The sequence below is a fragment of the Protomyctophum bolini genome (assembly GCF_963924005.1).
Source record: "Protomyctophum bolini genome assembly, chromosome: 19".
Classification (NCBI taxonomy): Eukaryota; Metazoa; Chordata; class Actinopteri; order Myctophiformes; family Myctophidae; genus Protomyctophum; species Protomyctophum bolini.
In genome coordinates, this window is record NC_137880.1 from 17,859,329 (window position 1) to 17,878,888 (window position 19,560).

General features: G+C 44.3%; 1 protein-coding gene across 2 annotated transcripts in view; it reads left to right on the top strand.

Annotated features, from left to right (window-relative positions):
• The first annotated feature begins 4,100 nt into the window (after positions 1–4,100).
• The window catches only part of rev3l (REV3 like, DNA directed polymerase zeta catalytic subunit), a 91,611-nt gene continuing 76,151 nt past the window's right edge, over positions 4,101–19,560 (top strand). For both annotated transcript variants that reach the window (XM_080790303.1, XM_080790304.1), the window contains exon 1: positions 4,101–5,048. In XM_080790303.1, the coding sequence (XP_080646429.1) occupies positions 4,910–5,048 (139 nt within the window). In that variant the 5' untranslated portion in view covers positions 4,101–4,909. The remainder of the gene's footprint in view (positions 5,049–19,560) is intronic.

Consider the following 19,560-nt stretch of genomic DNA (forward strand, 5'->3'; position numbering starts at 1 on the left):
CTGCTCTGTTTTGTTCTGCTCTTTTTGTAATACTTACACTCTCTTGGACTCTGTCCAGTCCTGGCTGTGAAGGGAGCTAGAATGTGCCATTTCTGTAGGCCTGGCGTGTTGAACCGAACATGTCAGCTTATCAATGAAGTGAGTGATTAACTAGAGCAGAGTGGGGCTGTGCCTCTGGATAACAACTAAGAGCTGGGTGACCTGTCCAAATGGAACAAAGGGGCAGGATGTGAGTTGCGTGACACATTTTTTCAAAATGTTTCTTGACCGGGATTTCTCATTTGTTTATGTCACGAAAACGGCATTAAATAAAATCATTAAAGTAGCAGGAATGACATAAAGGCAAAGAGTGGTTAAAGGTATTGTTGGCTATACATTTGGGATACGATCATGCAGGCACTCCTACTAGATGGCAAATATTCAATGTATTTACCAATGCATAGAATATAGAATAAAATGCACAATAATGCACCTGTCTCGGAGCTGATCAGGTGTGCATAGGCCTAAGGCCTTGCTTTACCCATGCATAGAATACATTTCACTTGTGCTGTTCAAAGCTTCTGTAGAAAGCTGTTTTGAATGTCAGAGGATAGGGCGTATGTGAGAATAAGGGTGTTCTTTGAGGTTATCAAGTGGGCACCACCTGTCACAGGTGTCTGTCATGCATTGTATTTCATGAATAGTTTACTGTCAAATCTGTCCCTGCAGTGACTCCAATGCCTTTTTTTTTACTTTGCTGCAGGCATACATAAACAGGTGATGGCTCATTGGTTCAGCTCCTCTTGAGTCATGTTGACTGACTCCAGCAAAAGTGCCCAAACTCTTACTCAAGGTCAGAGCGCACATACTCCCTCCTCCTAGCAGATACCATGACTACATCTAGATGAAAATGTTAATGAAACATTTGTCATCATTGGGAGAGTCATTGGCATCGGTGTCCCCAGCATGACCCGGACCTAACTGGCTGTTTGGATAGGTTTATGGCCCTTTCTGTGGCGAAGAAAGGAGCGTGTTCAGTACTGAATACTATATATAGCATATAGTAGAGACATAGCAAAGAAAGGAGCACAGTAGAGATTGCCAATGGAGAGCCAGTGGGTATAGTGACCTTGCGACCCTGTGCAAACAGTATAAAAATAATAATCACATTAAGTGTGTAGTGAGGGGAGTCCACTGTGGTTGCCACATGATGTCACATGTCAATGTGTGTTTAATTGCCGTAAACAAACATTAAAAGTCCATAGACTTTTCTGCCACATGAAGTCACGTTTGGTGCCCTAAACTAAACAAACAAGTCTGCCATTCGATTTTTTATAAAAGTGCTCTAAACAAACATTAAAAGTACTAAACAAACATTAAAAGTACATTAACTTGGCTGCCATATGACGTAATTTCAAAAGGCAGACGTTCCTCAAAAACTATCTTGGAGGTTGAAGAAATGAAAAGAGAATGCTGGTCTGCATTTTTATAGCAACTTTATCCAAGACACTTTCTATTCACCTTGATTACGAATTGAATACCCAGGACCTGAATGGAAACAAGACCGCAAGGACTTTTTTCGGTGATCCCATTGGACGTGTGTTTGACTAGACCCCTGTACTGATTACATTTCTATTTGACTGTACCCTGGACTGATTAGATTTCTATTTGACTGTACCCTGTACTGATTACATTTCTGCCAATAAAGTATTCAATCAATAATCAATCGCCTATATACAGACAGACAACCATGCAAGGCACCAACCTGCTCATCAGGAGCAGTTTGGTGTTTAGTGTCTTGCTCAAGGATACCAGAAACTAAGCAATGTCAAGAGGACCCATGGATCAGTCTCCAGATAGCCTGGCTATTTACCATCTATTTATTTATGTCTGTCCATTTTGTCCAACAATGTGTTTTGATGGTAATGTATAATGTGCTGTAGCCTACTTGGAAGGCAAAACATCTTAACCACAGAACTGCATCAATAAGATTAGGGTATAGGATTTTGTGAGCCAACCAGAATAATTAAGGCATAATGTAAATTAAGGCATATGATGAATATTTCTAACTTTTCCTTCAGTCCTCCATGCAGGAATACAGTCAGTGCAAAGCTACTGCCATATCACAAACATAGGGACTCTGTCCTGCATATGTATTATGTACACATAGTTTGAATTAATCATTTCAGTTTCAAGATTTGTCATTTGAAATCTGTTTTTTATTATTGGAAAACAAAAATAAATAAAGAAATGGCAATTTAAAAAAATGATCTAAGAGAAAGAATAAATTGATGCTCTGTCAGTCTGTCTACCAGCTCTGGTGCTCTGAGTTGGAGACAAGAGAGAGGAGGAGAGTGGGCCTACGCCAGATCAGGCTACTGACCCGTGTTTGATGCGGCAGTCAGAGGCAAGTAAGTGGTTTTATAGTTTTATACCGTCTGTTAATCATAACAATGCCGTTGTGATCAGGGAGGCAACGCAATCGAGGTGAAGCCACGTGAGGTAACCCACTTTGGCTTTCAATTTAAAGGGAGTGTCATAACTGTAAAATGGAAACCCCAGATTGATATGCTACATGTAAATATAATCCAAGTTATCCAACATTATTTATACAAATGTTTTAATAAAAATGTGAACCAAATGTGCACTCGCCAGTGTCACCACTCGGTAGTACAGTAGGCCTCTTTTCTGTAGGCCTATTTGCCCTTTGAGGGGCGGCACAGGAAAAAATGCTGTGCTTGTCTAGCCTCAGTGGCCTGGGTTGCCTTGGATCAAGAGGTCATATACCCGACCATAGACTCATGAGGCCCCGTCAAGAAAGCAAATATTCCTGTTTACTTCCTGGTGAGCTAGCAAATATAAGGACAGAATAAGACCTCGTAATTAATGTTATTTTACACCTCTCCCGCAATAGCAGAGAGTGTGGTGTTGTAGAGGAGGTGCGTCTGGAAAAGGCCCATTCTTTACCTCTGACCGCACTGGATGGCCGGCCACTTTTTATTTTACACCTCTGCTGCTTAGCGGTAATAGCGGTGTGTGGTGTTGTAGAGGAGGTCTCTCCGAACGTGTGCGTATGTCTGACCACTTGAAACTTAGAACCGATTTTTGTCCAGCGTCCACTATAGTCTGGAAATGGCTTTTTTTTCACCTCTGACCGCACTGGATGGCCCGCCACTTTTTATTGTACACCTCTGCTGCTTTTTACAGTCTATGGTTGAAACATAGAACTGTTTTTTGTCCAGCGTCCTCTATAGTCTGGAAACTGAACTTTTTACATCTGACCGCATTGGATTGCCCGCCATATTTTACACCTCCGCTGCTTAGCGGAGAGTGTGGTGTTGTAGAGGTCAGGGACGGATTAACCCCTACGAGGGCCCCTGGGCCGGTAATATTTGCAGGGCCACCATAGTGCGCGACATTTTCGTGTTTTTATCATCTTTTTAACCTAAATTTAACAAAATCAACAGCCAATGAAGGGCCCCAGGAGCCCTTTTCACGGTGTCAAACCTAGTGCCTCACGGTCCAATGGCTAATTTGTCCCTGGTAGAGGTCTCTCCAAATGCGTGCGTATGTCAGACCAGTTGAAACATAGAACCAATTTTTGTCCAGTGTCCAGTGTCCAGTGTCCAGAACAGTTATTATTATTTATTTATTTTCAAAGAAACCTAATGTGTGTTGTAGACTAGCATCTTATAGTTTTAATGTGCAAATGTATAGTTTTTCAAATGATTCAATTTTAGGGTACTCTTATTTTGAAGAGATCGTCCACAGGAAGTTTTATATTTGCTAGCTAATATTTGGTAGTCAGACACAGGCAGAATAGGCCATATAATAATGACAGGCCTTGCCGGTATCTTTCTTCAGACCAATTCACAACACAGGGGTAAGAAAGAATTGAATAAGAATAGCTTTCACCACAACATAATTTGCTTTCATGAATAAAACGCACCAAAACATTTCACTGTATCTTGGATAGCTTTTGTAATTAATTGATTTTATTTTGAAAATATCAAACGGGATGTTGCTTGGCCATGGACGCGTGCGTGACGCGACTCTTCTTCCCCCACGTACAGCACAGAGAGAAGAGAGAGAGGACAACACTACAGAGTAGACACACCGGCTGCAGGAAGGAATGTGCACTGCTCGGGGGAGGGCAGGGTTGCTAGAGGTTATGTTGATAGTCAGTCAGATCGTTCAGGAGGACACCCCCACTCACGACAACATACTTTTTGACAATCACATCTGCAATCTCATAAAAGACATCAAAGAAGTCGAAGACTTTCCTGCTTCAAAGACATAATTTCATAAAGGACACATGCAGCAGCAACTCTAGCGCGGAGTGCAAGAGGGAAAGAAAGAGAAAGGGGGCAAGGAAAAGTCGTTTTTAAATAGCTTGGAGGTTCAGTTTAGCCTCATGACCGCACTGTTTTAAATCCATGGCATGTTAGCTACCGCGAGCTAGCCTGTTATGGAAGAGGTACGACTGTGTGCTGCTGGCTGACTGGCTGCAACAACTAGATCTGTTCGGTTTAGGAGCACTGCCACACGGAAGGGATCGGCTGGAATGTTTAAACCTGTCTGAAACTAAACACTGAAACTAAATCACGGGAGCCTCCGCCGTTACAGTGACGTCCTGTTACAGTAACGGTATGGACTGGACAGCTGCAGCTCGGATTACTCGTCGTGTTTAGCAAAGCGACTGGAAATGGAAATCATGGTGGCGAGGCACCACCACCGGGACCCGAACCAACCCCCCCACCACGTTGAACTGAACACTACATTTCCCCGTCGTTTCTAGAACTGGTGGGATAATCGGTCCCCCCCCCCCGTCGTTTCTTCGGACGTGACCGTTTTGCCACCTTTTGGTTCCAGTGAGACCGTCACCTCGGCTGATCGTGGCTCTCCGTGCACCGGGGGTAGTTTTTCAGTCATGTTTGCCGTGCGCATCGTCACCGCAGACTATTACACGGCGAGTCCCATTAAAGACCTGGACGTGTGCCACTCTGAATTCAGAGAGAGCGACGTGAAGAAGGTGCCGGTGGTGCGGATCTTCGGGGCAACACCTGCAGGTAAACCAGCACTAACCTCCCTGCTTTCTCATCATGATGGTGGACTCACTAGTGGTCGTCACCCTGTGTGCTTGTACGTGCCACGCGGTACGTGTGCACTGTGCAGGGTGGAGGACGTTGGTGGGCTTGCAAATCCCTGCGATCCCTGACGACCCCACTCCCAGAAAATAAAATGTCAAAGGGGAGCTGCTGAACTCGTGCAGTGTTCAGACAGTGCGTGTACCTCAGGGGGGCTTTAACGTCTCCATATTGCAGCGATGAGAGAGGATCCATACAGTGGCTTTGTTTTCGCTGGCCCTGCTGCATCATATGGGGCGGTGTGTGCAGTGTGCACATTACATTGACCATAAATGGATTGGTATTCGGCATTTGGCTTGTCCTATGCCGTGTGTATGTGGCATGTAATACGATATGTCTTCCCTTTCGCTTTTGTTCTGTTTACGGCAACCTGTGGATTGTTGACACACCACGCACAACATGCTGCAGCCTCTAGCCTTGCCTACCCTCCTTCACATCACAGCCAGGGTGGGGGTTGTGTTTAACTTTCCAGGGATCCGCGAGGTTTTTGTCACTTGCGTTTTCCCCGCGCCTTCTAGACACCGCCCGGTGTATTTATGCGTGTGCTGCGGTGCCCATGCCACAAAACAATAGAGTACTGACTGATGCGCACAAACAACGGTACTAATGTTATATGAGCAGTTTGACCACCCTTTCTTCAACACTAATTTGCTTGACGTTTGCATAACGTCAACACTTCACACTCACAATACTGGTTAACGTAAATGTAATCAATAACATTTTATATTGCCATTACCAGTATTGTTACAGTATTTATCCCCCTATGGCAATCAACTTTCACCCTCCCTATTAGTGGCATTGTGTGAAGAATGCCCCATTGCTTGATATAGCTTACTCGGGCTTAAAGGATTTGCAATAGGGAAATCGGGGACAGTAGGGTTGGGGTATCAGTGTCCGGTCTAATTTTGTTCTTTCACAACCTGCATGTTTTTGCAGATGATCACCACACTGGTATTAGCAGCTGCATGTGTTGGACAGACACCTTGTGTGTGTGTGTGTGTGTGTGTGTGTGTGTGTGGCAGTGTTTTTCCTCAACATACATTTTTGTACTTATATTCAGCTGTAGATTCAGTGTAGATTTCCGTCCTACACAAACATTAAATTCCCATTGACAATGAATGGAGACTGTTACCTCATAATGTCTGAGCAAATCAATCGGCTTAGTGTCTAGTGTCCTCCACAAACATTAAATTCCCATTGTGATTTTATGTCAGTGTGTGAGCAAGTAGACATGTCTTTTTTACGTCATGATGCAAACATTGATGATTGGCACAATGGTCACAAATTGATTACTGGATTTATCATAAAAGTAAAAAGTATGTTTTAATATTTCTGCATTCACTACAGACAGAGAGAGAGGTGGGAGTTGTGGGACAGTGAAGGCAAAGCGGAGGCGTGGCACACAGGTGTCCACAGTGGAATTGGGGAGGGGGGACAACTAACGAATTATCCACTTGGGTGCACTGATTAAAAACACGAACTGAATTTTGCCGTGCCATTTTTGCCCACAACTTAGTGTTGTGTGACGCTTGCATCTCAGAAATGGAGCGCATGAAGCCGACCATTTTTACCCTACATCCTTTTAACGTGGTCTTTTAAATGATGCCATTGTTCCATGATGCTTGCTTTGCACCACTGTACACATTGAAAGCATTTGTTGATCGGATCTTTACAGTAACCCAACTGCATTATACATAATAGATGGATTGTATTGTTGGAATTTTTACATTTATCTCCATGGTGATGTGTCTTTTAGGGTTCTAATAAACGCGATAAGACTTGTCATTTGTCGACTCTAGTCTGGTCAGGATCCTGGATGCCTTGCATTGTTTCACGCATCAACTCTCTTATGCTCGTTGATGTATCTCTTGTGGCAAGGCCTCAAGTCACTCCTGGCTCTGTGTTTCCCCCAAATAAAATTACATCAGCATCTGGAATCCATTGAAGTAGAGAATGGTCTCTTTTTCATTCTCTTTTTCAAGTGTCTTTTCTGAAAGGCAGCTTCAAAGGGCCCATTAGCTATGAAAATGGACCACGCCTGCTCAAAAGGAGGCTAAATAAGTTCATTCCAATGCTTTCTTTGGACGTGGTCACAGTGAGTTTTTGATTTAATTTCAGCACGGTTTGTCTAGCCTGAAGGGGAGAAGGTTTTTGAGCAATTATTCCTTTTCTCTGTCGGTTATGACATTTTCAATGTGTTTTTCGTGTGTACTATGTGGTCAACACTACATTCCCAGTGTATCGTTCGTTCCTAGCCATGGTTCACATGACACTCGTACTTCACAAACGTCATGGCTTAACTTCTGCCTGCTTGATGCAATCGCTACATTTACAGTGAAAACATGTACATACACAACACATTCAGATTTCAAATATAAAGTACTCACCAGTGGGCCACGGGTGTTAGAAATTTGCTGGTACAGCAATTAGCACTACTGCATTTGGCGTTGTTTGGCATTTTTTATCTGAGCTGTTTTTTTGCCATAGGCGCACCCCTATCTGTCGGGAGGAGTATTGCGCTCTGAAACACTGGGTGTGTGCGATATAGGCACGCTGACTGCACTGCCAATACAATCTAATAGGCGAGTAGCTCACTGTCATGATTATGACAGCCAGACATGTTTCAGGGCTAGGTTCGTTCCTTGCTACGCTTCAAGGACACAACACTCTCTTATCATCCTCTGACCCAAGTCATGCTCCCTCTCACCACTCTTCCTTGCGTTATTTGATACCACACTTCCTGTGTCAACCCCCCTCCTTTTCTCTTTGTTTTCCCCATGTGTGTTTCTCTTTTGCTCAACATCTCTCCGCCACACATACAGTATCTATTGCACACAAAACATGCTCAGCCATGCAAATCTGTGTATGTGTGTGCGTGCGGTGTAGCACAGAGATCCAGACAGTGTTGTGAAATATTGCAACTTGTGACCATTGCATTAACACAGCTTAATTAGCACGCCCCTGGTTGGGAGCCAATCCCTGCGATTCGGTGAACAACCAGCCTTTCCTAGTTTCCTCCCAGATTCCTGCCCTGACGTCGTCTGCAAGTCAGACCCAGCTCTACTGACAGTCAGCCAGTCAGTCGCTGCTAGACCTGCTCGACTCACGAGAGGAGTGGCGTTTCAGTCTACGCTTGGCTGTGAGCCTGCGAGCGACCAAGAGGGAAGGGGAAAACAGCATGACCAATTGACCTGAATGAGGGGTCAAGCAGCGAACCAGGGAGGAATAAAATTGTGCACCGGGCCTCATATTTTTACCACTCCCCAGGGGATCTATACTGGCCCATCTTCTCTCACTCTATTTTCTTTCTTCACTCGATCCTTTTCTTTTCCAGGAATCTCTTTACATCTCTCTTACCTCTCTTGCTCCCCCCCCCCACATACACAAACTCTCATCCTCATTCCACTTTGTCTTTACCTCTCTCTGGGGGAAATCCTTAACGCCATCTAAAGGAATTCCTCCTGGATCCATTAACGGGATAATAGGGCGGATTCGAAGGAGACCCCAGTGCCTCATTAAGCAGAAGGTCATTGCCTCGTCCACTGTTTACCCCCCTCTTCCCCACTCAGAATTATAATCCTCCAACCAGGCCATGGCCTCCTGGTTACTTCTCTAATTACTTGATGACAGAGTGAGTTGCTAGTTTGTTTGTTTTTCATCATGTTTGTTTGGTGATGGTGTCTAATGACTGGTGCATGGAATCTGATGGCCAGTTGACCACTAACATGAAAAAGGTTATATTACTTTTTTTGTCATGTCTTGCTAACCTTGCTACATACAGTAATATCCCCTGGTTTCATTAGCAAATTCCTCAGCAAATGGATTCTGCTAAGGTTTCAGTTGTGTAATGGATTAATCCACAGTTACCAAATCAAATAATGTTTTTTGCGAACGCAGTGAGCACTTACTATGAGACCTAGCAGATCATGTCTGTCTGTGTGTCTGACTGTGTGTCTGTCTGTCCTGCTTTTGTGCCCATATATGGAGCTGAGTGATTTGTTTGTGATTGATGCAAGTGTCTGTCCCGCTGTTACGTCACCATGACTCAGCCATAACCATATAAGGAGTCCCCAAAGCAGCTATACGAACAAACCCAAATATGTACGAGCTGCGTTCGCTTCCCGCGTTTGCGCGTCTTACTCATACTTTTGTCCTGCTATGGATGAACATACAGACAGACACACAGAGTAGGAAATTAACTATAGCCGTACACTGCAGTATAGGAGTCTCCTGTTGAGAAAGGAGTGCTGCAGTGATGAAAGGAGAGTTGTGTGAACTCTGCTCCTTCCTTAATCCTCAGCCCTGTGATGGTATTGTGCAAAGATGGGGCCCAGGTTCTCCTCTGGGCTTTTTAACAGACCAATCAGAGGTGTGACCCCCAAAAGGATGTTTTTTTGGTGGTTTTGGTGAGTCGGTCTTCTTGCAAGTCCCTTTCAATTTAGAATCACTTTGTCAGGTGGTAGAACCTGCAAAAGGGTCGATGCAAATTGCAAGGCAAGGCATACTGAGGGTAGTGTCCATTGGAGTCATAAACAGACATCTCAGATTATTATGTAGTTTGAAAGCACGTGTTTGTCCGTCCATGTACAGCTAATCTCCGGCACCGTCAACCCGGTCGATGCCAAATTTTGCACACACTCTCTGGATGCCAACGATGAACCTCTGCCCCAAATTTTCCAGAACGGCTTGTTATAGCACCACCAGGAGGCCGACTTTTGAAAAACACTTTTTGATATTACTACTCCAGATTAAAAAATCCCGCAAATCGTTACACACTATCACTATAGAGCACCGAAGTCTGACGTCACTTTCAGTAGAGGGCGTCAGTCCCCAGGTTCATGTATTTGTTTAGTTGCATTGATATCCCCATTGAGGCGATTTTAGATCGCCTCATATAACAAAATGTCACCCCGGCCGCTTCACTCATATGGATATGAAGAATCAACCGACTGAGAGAAAACGCTAATGTTACTGCTGCTGAATTAGTTAGATTTTCGCTAGAAGCAGACTGTATCATATATGAGTGACTGACTGTTGCAAACGATACAGAGACACCTCCCTAACAATAACGCAGAGACAGCTTGTTTATTTTTGGACCACAACGCTTATAGTAGACGATATTAAGATCACCCCATGTTATTCTCCATAGAGAAATTACTTCCGCGAACCAGGGGAATCGTCGGGATGAGCGAGTTACGTCAAGACTTCGGCGCTCTATAGTCATGTGTTCAAGCCGGATCTGTCCGATATTTCATATTCCATCCTAATTGGCTTTCAAAGTTTGCAGGATTGGCCCGTTTAGAAGCCTGTGAGTTCTTTCACAGACTTTCCTATAGGCTGAGGAATATATCCCACCATTTTCACATAGGCTTGTTATAGCGCCACCAACAGGTCTTTTGCAAAACTTTGGAACAAAATGCCTTAAATCATCCAATTGCCTAAGAAGAAATGGCACCCTTTTCACATTGGCCTATTATAGCGCCACCAGGAGGCCACAACCTGCCCTGGTGGAGACCTGTGCCCAGAGGGGCACTTTATCTAGTTCACACTCTATATGCTGTTCACTTGCTCCGTCTTTTAGGTGGTCCTGTCTGGTCCCATGTTCAGACTCGATAACAACACATAGGCGACTGCTTCATAACAACTCATGTTGTTAAGCTGCCATCGTTGCCATGGCCTCGCCTCTGCCATATAGGGGCCCTATACATCGCCCAAAAATCCGGTTATCCAGTTTCAAAGGCTTGCCGGGACACAGTGATTTCAAGGCACATTGGAGGGCTTTTTAAAGTGTAAACAGGGTGGCCAATTCCTCCCCCTCCATTCATGGCCATGTCAATTACATGTAAATGAGTGAGGGTATTTTTCCCTGTCTTTGAATGCCTTGCTACCACAGGTGGCCTTTGGATGTGTGGCTTTATGGGCCCCTGCAGTCTTGTAGGTAGGGTGGGAGTTTTGATCCATTTAGTGTCTGTTTTTTTTAAACACACATTTTGATGTGTTAGAATAAATGACAACTGGACGGTCACTCACTAGTATTTCACTGTTGACCTGTAGATGAACCGAACTCTCATAGCAAACAGCTTTTAGTTATTCTCCAACTGACATGATATAATGAAGAGTACCTTTTATTTCTTGGTGCGATTCCTTATGTTGTTCTGTCTGTTTCTTTCTCTTCTGTCTCTCCCTCTCTTGCAGTCGGCATCTCTTCACCTCCCTCTGCTTCTAGGTCTTCTCTTTGTCTCTCACTCTCCTCCCCTCTCTCTCTCCCTCCCTCTGAGCATCTCTGTACAGTAACAGCGGTGTGTGTCCTTGCTTGCTGCAGCTCCAGTCAGCCTGATTGATGGTTTTAATAGCTACCTCATCCCTTCAAGAGTGGGTATCTCTGAACAACTCTTCAAGCACACACACGCACCAAGGACCATGGCTCAGTACGACACTGCAGAACTGTCGCCTTTTGCATTTGTTCTTGTTGTAATTTTGCAAATGAAACTGGAAGGAATCTTTGAAGGAAGGTATTACTGTAGAGTGCAGACGTGATTGTACTTGATATAGTTTCAGCGGCTGGCTATAATGGAAAAATCAGGTGCATTTGGTGTGAGCGATAAAGGCCATATGCTGTGTGTGATAGATGGCAGACGTATTAGTGCAGGAGATTGAATGTGACAATGTGCCGTCGTGCCGGTCACAGCAGCCCACTTCACCAATCCTGCAGCAGTAAGCATTGTGTCGTCCAGGGCAGGCTGGGCTAGTTGGGCTTTTAGCTTACTTACACACACATTGTAGTCACTTTATAACTCTGTGGTTAAAAAATACCAGTTAAAATGATAACTGCTGGCCTGGGCCGTGGCTCAGCGGTCCAGGCACCTTCGCCGGTAGTCCGAGTCTGGCAGTGTGCCGCAGGTTCGACTCCCGTTCCCGACGGCCTTTACTGCATGTCACTCCCCCCATCTCTCTCCCCCTTTTCCTGTCAGCCTACTGTCTGTCCCTCTATACAAAATATAAAATAAAGGCGAAAGCTGCTAATCGGTGTAATGTAACATGGTTTGAGTTTAAGGAAACCATCAACAAACCATTACATGGCACCAGGTAGTATGTCTAAATGAAGTGGCTTATTTGAAATGTGAATCTAGGATAATAACGAAGAATAGACAAAGAATATGGCTGACATGTACTGTACAGTTGCAGGGCCAAAGGCTATTGATATTTGTAACATTCCAGTTTTGAGGATGAAGAAGCGGAAAGTATGTTTCTGTTTGAGAATGTGGTGGTGGAACGCTTTGAGGCTTATGAGCGGTATATGTTTCACTGTAGAATGCAACAACGGAGAGAAAAATTGGATGCATTTCTGATGAACCCGACTCTGAAAGCTAAAACATGCAAACTGTCTCCCTCAATGTTTTTCCTATTTTGGCACAGGCAAACGTTTCCAATTACATTTTTGCAAAAATGGCAGATCTACAAGCTCAGCTTGTATTTTCGGTTATTTTCGCACAACACGACAAAGTATAACATAGGATTTAGAGCTTAAGTGGTAAAAAAAAGGAGGAAAAAAAGGAAATCACTCCTGACTAGTAGATATTACTATGATCTCATGTAGTTGCGAAAGCAAATCTGTGTATGTTTGTCTACTGTGCAGATACTGAATTGCTTTAGGTAGGTCAATGTGCTCCGACCTGTTAGTCTCGGATATTTACACAGCCATTTTTCAGCTGAAACTCCGTCAGCAGCCCAGAGGGCCAAAAACATTTTATCCATCATAAACTTTAAACACTGTAATACATCCTTGCTGTCAACTATTGCCCCAGTTTGTTTCGATAGATGTCTCTCCCTTCGGTAACAGAACTGGGCGATCGGCAGCCAGTCGGTGAGCAAGAGCCCATTCTCATTGCTGTTCTGTTGGGCAGTGCTAGCCATCGCCCACCTGATCAATATGAGACGTGTACCCCTACGTAAGTTAATTGAACTGATCGATTTCATCCATCATAATAAACAATCAATACGTTTATGAAATATTTGATTAATAATTGATTCCTATTTGTGGCATGTTATTGTTGCCTGTAGTAAAACAAATTGGTGAAAATAGCCGATCTACAAGCTCACAATTAGTGTCACACGCCCTACACACTGGGGTAGTGACCATACCTTGCCTAGTACTGTCCCTGCTGCTCCTTGTCCACACTGAATAACATATGTAATGTACTCTCATAAAGCTTGTGATTTGATCTACAAGCTTGTGAGCTTGTAGATCAGCTATTTAAGACCGGGGGCCTTAAAGGGTAAGACCACTTTTGTAGAGGTTTGGGTTGTGTAGTTACCTTGCCATGATGTAACTCCAAAAGTGGACAAGAAATCAAAAATAATTGTTCCAGTGATTAGAAATTGATAATTCAAAATATGCTCCCATTGACTTACATTGTACGCTTAAACACCCCTTAAAGTCACTCTTTTAGTACGTAAACAAACGCAAATGAAGTTGATTCAGATAATATAAAGCATCACCAAAACTCTATATAAAAATGTTAACTTCCTGTTGATTTTACTATTTGAATATCTGATCCGGATCCACGGATCCAGTTCTTCCTAATAAAAATGGCAAAATCACCAGGAAGTTTACATATTTATATAAAAAAAAAAAACTATGAGTTTTGGTGATGCTCTATATTTTCTGAATCAACTTTGTTTGTGTACTAAAAGAGTGACTTTGAGAGCTGTTTCAGCATACAATGCAAGTCCATGAGGAGCATATTTTTTGAAGCAATTATTTTTGATTTCTTGTCCACATTTGGAGTTGCATAAAGGCAAGGTAACTACACAACCCATACCTCTACAAAAGTGGTCTTAACCTTTAAATATGCCTTTAAGTCCCCCGTTTGATTTCCGGCTCTCTGTGTGTCCTGTCTCTCACTAGGATACCTATCGAAAAAGGCGTAGAAAAGCCCCCCAAAATAACTTCAAAAGCAAACAAAACAAAAGTGTATATATCAGGATATGTGTTTCGAATGGACCCCACCCACAAGCTTTATTTATTTGGACGCTGCTGGTTTGTGCTCTCATATCACAATGGAGTCTACTGCTGACTGTGTCTGCTCAGTGATACACACATGGTAAGAGGAAGTGCTGTCCCTACTAAGCATGTGTAGGCTTTCTCTGGAAAGATAATTCACCTCACAATTTCTGATTGAACTTGGCACAGCATATTTAAACGGCTCCATGTTGAAATGTTGAACAAATATGAACACACATATTTTAATGCTGTGCATTAAAGTCAGTGCATTAAAGTCAGAGACAACCCACGCAAGCAACGTCTACTGTCAGTATCAAGTACAACGAGACAGCATTGCTAATACAATCTTAATTGGTGGTGGGATCTTTCTTGGCCACTCAACAAGTTCTGTGTGCGCTGTACAGTGTCTAGCATCAGTAACCAGACGATTATTAGGCATCTGGGGCACAACTATTGAAGTAGTTAAATAAGTTAAAAGTAGTCCATACTACACAGTCAAATACAGTGTTCATTTAACTTGGACAGTGTACAAATGGGCCCATACCATTTGGCTGTGTAAGACCTAAAGAATATGCATGACAGAGACAGACTGATGAATTGACCATGCACAGATGTCCTTAGACCAACCACGCACCAGCTATGGACTTCTGTTACAGCCCAGCCAGTCAGAGGCCTGACTGTAAGGAAAGGCTTCTTGTTAGTGATAGGGGTGTTCAGCTCTGTTCTGCTCCTCTTCTAGAAGCTAAACTTGTGCATTATGGTTCTGTGTGGCCTGAAGAGAGAGAGAGAGAGAGGGAAAGGGAGAAGGTCCAGTGATGACACGTGCAGCCAGGTCATTTCAGGTCAGCACTGAGCACTCTTTCTCTGTCTGTGTGTGTGTGTCGCTCTCTCTCACCCTCTCTTGTCCATTGTGCCTACAGGGAGACAGGGAGGGGAGGAGGGATGAAGAGAAGGAGAGGTGGCATTGGTGATCCAGAGAGAGGGTGGGCGGAGTCGAGTTGAGAGAGAAAGAGAGAAAGGCTGGGTTGTAGAGAAGGATGGCAACAGAGCGAGAGATTGACCAACTGCCCTGGTCGCGGACGAACGCTTGCTTTGAGGGGGTGGGGGTAGTTTCAACCCATCACGCTATTCCATTCACCGTGGGCATCTCACAACAGGTGAATATTCGGAGAAAATTGATCAGCAAATGCACAATGTGTCGCTCCATATGTGTATGGATCCCTATTGGCAGGTGAAAAGAGGCAGCAGGCGGTAGAGACACCCGGGCGTCTACAAATTCACACCCACAATTAAGTTCTCATGTACCGTCGGACTGCAAATTAATATGAGCCTGCCTGTGACATGTTCAAAATATAGACCTCGGTCGGGATGATCGGGATGTAGAAGTTGAGAATTACCCTCTTCAAAGTCATTGATGAAATGTACTTGTCTGTCTGCTGCCTCCCCTCTGCTCTGTAACATTATGGGTAATGCTAACCCATTCAAGTGGCAAATTAAATGTGAAACACATCATCTATTGAGAAAACAAGATTATACGGTGACAAAGACACCCCATACATTTGGAAACATTTTATTCAAATCAATATTGTCTCTCCAGTTTATGTAGGATTATTTTACAAGTTGTCTAACTACAGGCTAAAGGCTACTACAGCTAACTAGTAACTACACACTAGGGCTCAGGGGTAGAGCGGCCGCTAGGGAACTGGAAGGTTCCCAGTTCGATCCCAGGCCCCCCCAGAGTTCGTGTCGAAGTGTCCCCTAATTGCTTCCGATGAGCAGGTTAGTGCAATGGTGCATGGTTTCCTCCGCTATTGGTGCATGAATATGTGTATGAGTGATTGGAATGGTTCATGTAATGCACAATCTATTTATATAGCGCCTTCATCCAAGGCGCTTTATATAAATGCACCATTTACAGTTGAATTACAATGACTTCTATGGGCTGGCCTGCAGTGTACTGTCCGAGTGGGTGCGGTCTAAATTGTGTCTGTGAATTAGCAACTTACGTCTGTTTTAAGTGACTGTCCAACTTGTACTTTCACTAGGGTTGTGTTGTGAACGACTCAGTATTTGGCGAGTCGATGTGTCACAGCCATTTTACTGATTTGGCGATGGATTTTCTCTTTGTTTTTGGCTGCGCATCAGTTGACACTTGACAGGAGAGCGCAACAGTGCATTGACTGCATTCCGCACCACAAGTTCTGTAGCAAGTTCTGTAGCTGCACCCATCATGTTTTACAATGTGTTTATTAAACACAGAACCGTTGTTTAATCCGTAGGCTACAACAGTAGCATTCACTAGCTTCACATACTAGCCAGACAAATCTGCCATTGCAAAAAATAATAATGCTGTGATAGTCTGGCTGGCTACGCAACGCTAACCCTTCTTGTGCCCAGAGCCTTTGAAATAGTGAGCGGTTGTTTCACATAGGACTCTGTTGTCAAATCTGTTGACGACGACAGATGCTGTGAGCAGAGAGGAGTTATAATAGAGAGTGGACCAGGTGAGCGAATCTTTACTTCCTGCTTGCGCAATGCGCGTGCAGAGTTGACAGCCAACATGATCGAGGGGAAAGAGCTGATGGCATTTCTCGAATCATCTTGGCCGTCAACTTTGCGCTCACTATGCGCAAGCAGCTCAACTACTGGCCAATAAAAGCAGAGCTGAGATTGGATCTTATTTTATATATTGTGTGTGTGTGTGTGTGTGTGCGTGTGTGTGTATATATATATATATATATATATATTATATATATAAAAAAAGGGATGATTTTTCAACTTCTATTTGAGTAGAGATGAGCATGAACTTTCAGTTGTGGACTTCCTGACAATGGTCATCGGTTAATGGTGATATTAGAGCTGTGACCTAACCGATGTGGTTCATATGGCCTCTCTAGCTGCCATGTGTGGAGTGAGCTCGGAGAGAGCATAAGATGGCTGATAGCCTGTGCAGTACAGTGCCATGGTTAGAAAACACCAGAAAAACTGTTAAGTGAGACGTGTCAGATCAAATGAGACGGTGTGAATTAAAGTTTGGTACACCAGACTGTCCTGCTGAGTGGAGGGCATGCTGTGGGAATTAGCCTGAGGGCAAGTTTAGAATGTGAATTGAACATGGGCGTGCGATCCCCGACCGACCGGGCCGCAACTGTGGTCGTTTTTGGCGTGTGGAGCGAGTGGAACATGGCTGACACTGTGCATTATAACAGCCTGTGGTGAAATGCACCCCACAGCTCACCCACTTGATTTGAGAGTTGGTTTGTTTCTGACTGTTGAAGGGATGGATCAAATGAGACAGAATCGTGGATTCAACTTTGGTGCTCAGATGGCGCTAGAGAGAACTGTGCGCATTTTGAGAAAGATCAAGGGCCCACGTCGTAGGCGCTAGAGAAAGATCAGATCAGAGCTCACGCTGGGGTGGGTGGGGTGGATCTAGTTCCAGGCTTCATGCTGCACAGAATTGATCAAAGAGATGATATTGTCCCACAAGTGAGTGCATTTCCATTTTTAATAGCAGCCATGGAGGGCACGCAGGCTACTCTAACCCATGAGCATCTTTCCAGACCGCTAAAGACCAAGGGGATTGCTGCTTCTTCAATCTTCATCAGCTTTTAATTCCATAGCATTGTGCTGTGTGTCTATGCTGGTTGGGGAGCAAGAGCTTATTAAAGAGGAGGGACAGGATTTCTGGAAGACCAATTTCTAAAAATAGCATGGCTTATTCTTTCCTGTTGCAACTGAGCTTTTGGAGGCAGTAATTGGGGGAGTGGTGCCTGGTGGCAGGGTGCTTTAAATGTAGTGACTAATCAAAAAAATTGTCTCTTTTTAAAATGGATTCTCTGGAATTCATTTTCTGCCCCCACTCAATGAAATTAAACAAAACATGTATTCTTTAGTAATGGCTGGAACCGTTTTTTCCATTTCCCCTTTCACATTGATATCTCTGACGCAATTTTGTGTGTGTGTGTGTGGGTTGTGTGTGTGTGTGTGTGTACGCACGCACCATGGCTGTGTTTGAATGAAAATGAAAAAAGCAACAAAGAGCAAAAGCAGGAGGGGTGGGGTAGAGAGAGCGAGGCAGAGACAGACGAAGAAATGGAGAGAATGACAGAGTGAGAGCGAAAAAGAACAGCAACTCGTCTAATGCACCAGTCGAGTTTCTGCCCCTTATTGCTGGTTATGTGGCAGAGACGGAGAGAGACGTGTAAAAAAGGGGAGGCAGGGTGAGAGAGGCAGTGAAGAGAGGCAGAGTAAGCAAGTAAGGGAGGGTGAGCGAGAGAGAGACACAGAGGGAGAGAGAGAGAGAGACAGAGAGAGAGAGAGAGAGAGACAGACACACAGAGGGAGAGACATGCCATGAATATCAAATTGTGTTGGAGCTGTGGACAGCGGGACAGGCAGAGCGAGGAAATCTCCTGTTGTCTGGCAGGAGAGCACTGGCCCTGATCTCTTTCTCTCTCTCTCTCTCTCTCACTCTCACTCTCACTCTCACTCTCACTCTCACTCTCACTCACACACACACACACTCTACACACCTTTTGCCTGACTGTAAAATACACCATGGCAACGACATAGCTCTCCCCAGCTTTGGTACACACGTCGATGGAACTTCCATCACACGTGTCTGTCTCTCTCTCTCCCTCTCCCTCTCCATGTGACTCACTCCCATACACACACACTTTTCTGTCTGCTGCATTTTGCCTCAACTGTCCCCCTCCCTCCTTCTTTTCCATTTGTGTTGATTGCCGGGCATCTCCCGCCCGTCCCTCCATGTGCCTTCTCCTCCACCTTTAGACCTAGCAGATGTACATAATGAATCCCTACCCGCACGTTCGATTGGGGGCAGCCTAAGATGGTGGAAAACACAATAGACTTGATGTGGCCCCACCTCTGACGATGAGTATTGGGGTTGGGGGGAGTATTTACATAATGTATTATATAACAGCTGCAGCACTGGTTGTTTGGTCCCCCCCACCCCCCCCAATCCCTCCGTTATCAAAAGTGGGTTATGCATTCACAGCTTATTTATTTACAGACTGGGGCTCCGTAAGGGCGAGGCAGGCTGCATCACAGTAAATCAGTTATTTTCCATTACAGGGAGTTTATCCCCGGCACAAGGCTGGATTAAATTTGATTAGAGATTACCGTAGATTGGATTGCATAGCAGTGTGCATTGGTCAAATATTTGGGTCCTGCTGTTGAATTTACGATGCCGCTGCAATGGCTGCTTTGTCTGTTGAGGTACTGTTGCTCAAGTTAGTGTACTGTAGGGGTGTGTGTGTGTGTGTGTGTGTGTGTGTGTGTGTGCACCAACATCTATCACATCAGTGTGCATCATGCTCATATGTGTCTTGCTTGTGTGTTTTTTTCCTCTGATGTTTTTCGTTACCACTGTCGCAATGTTGTCTGGGTGGGATCTCTGTGTCAGTT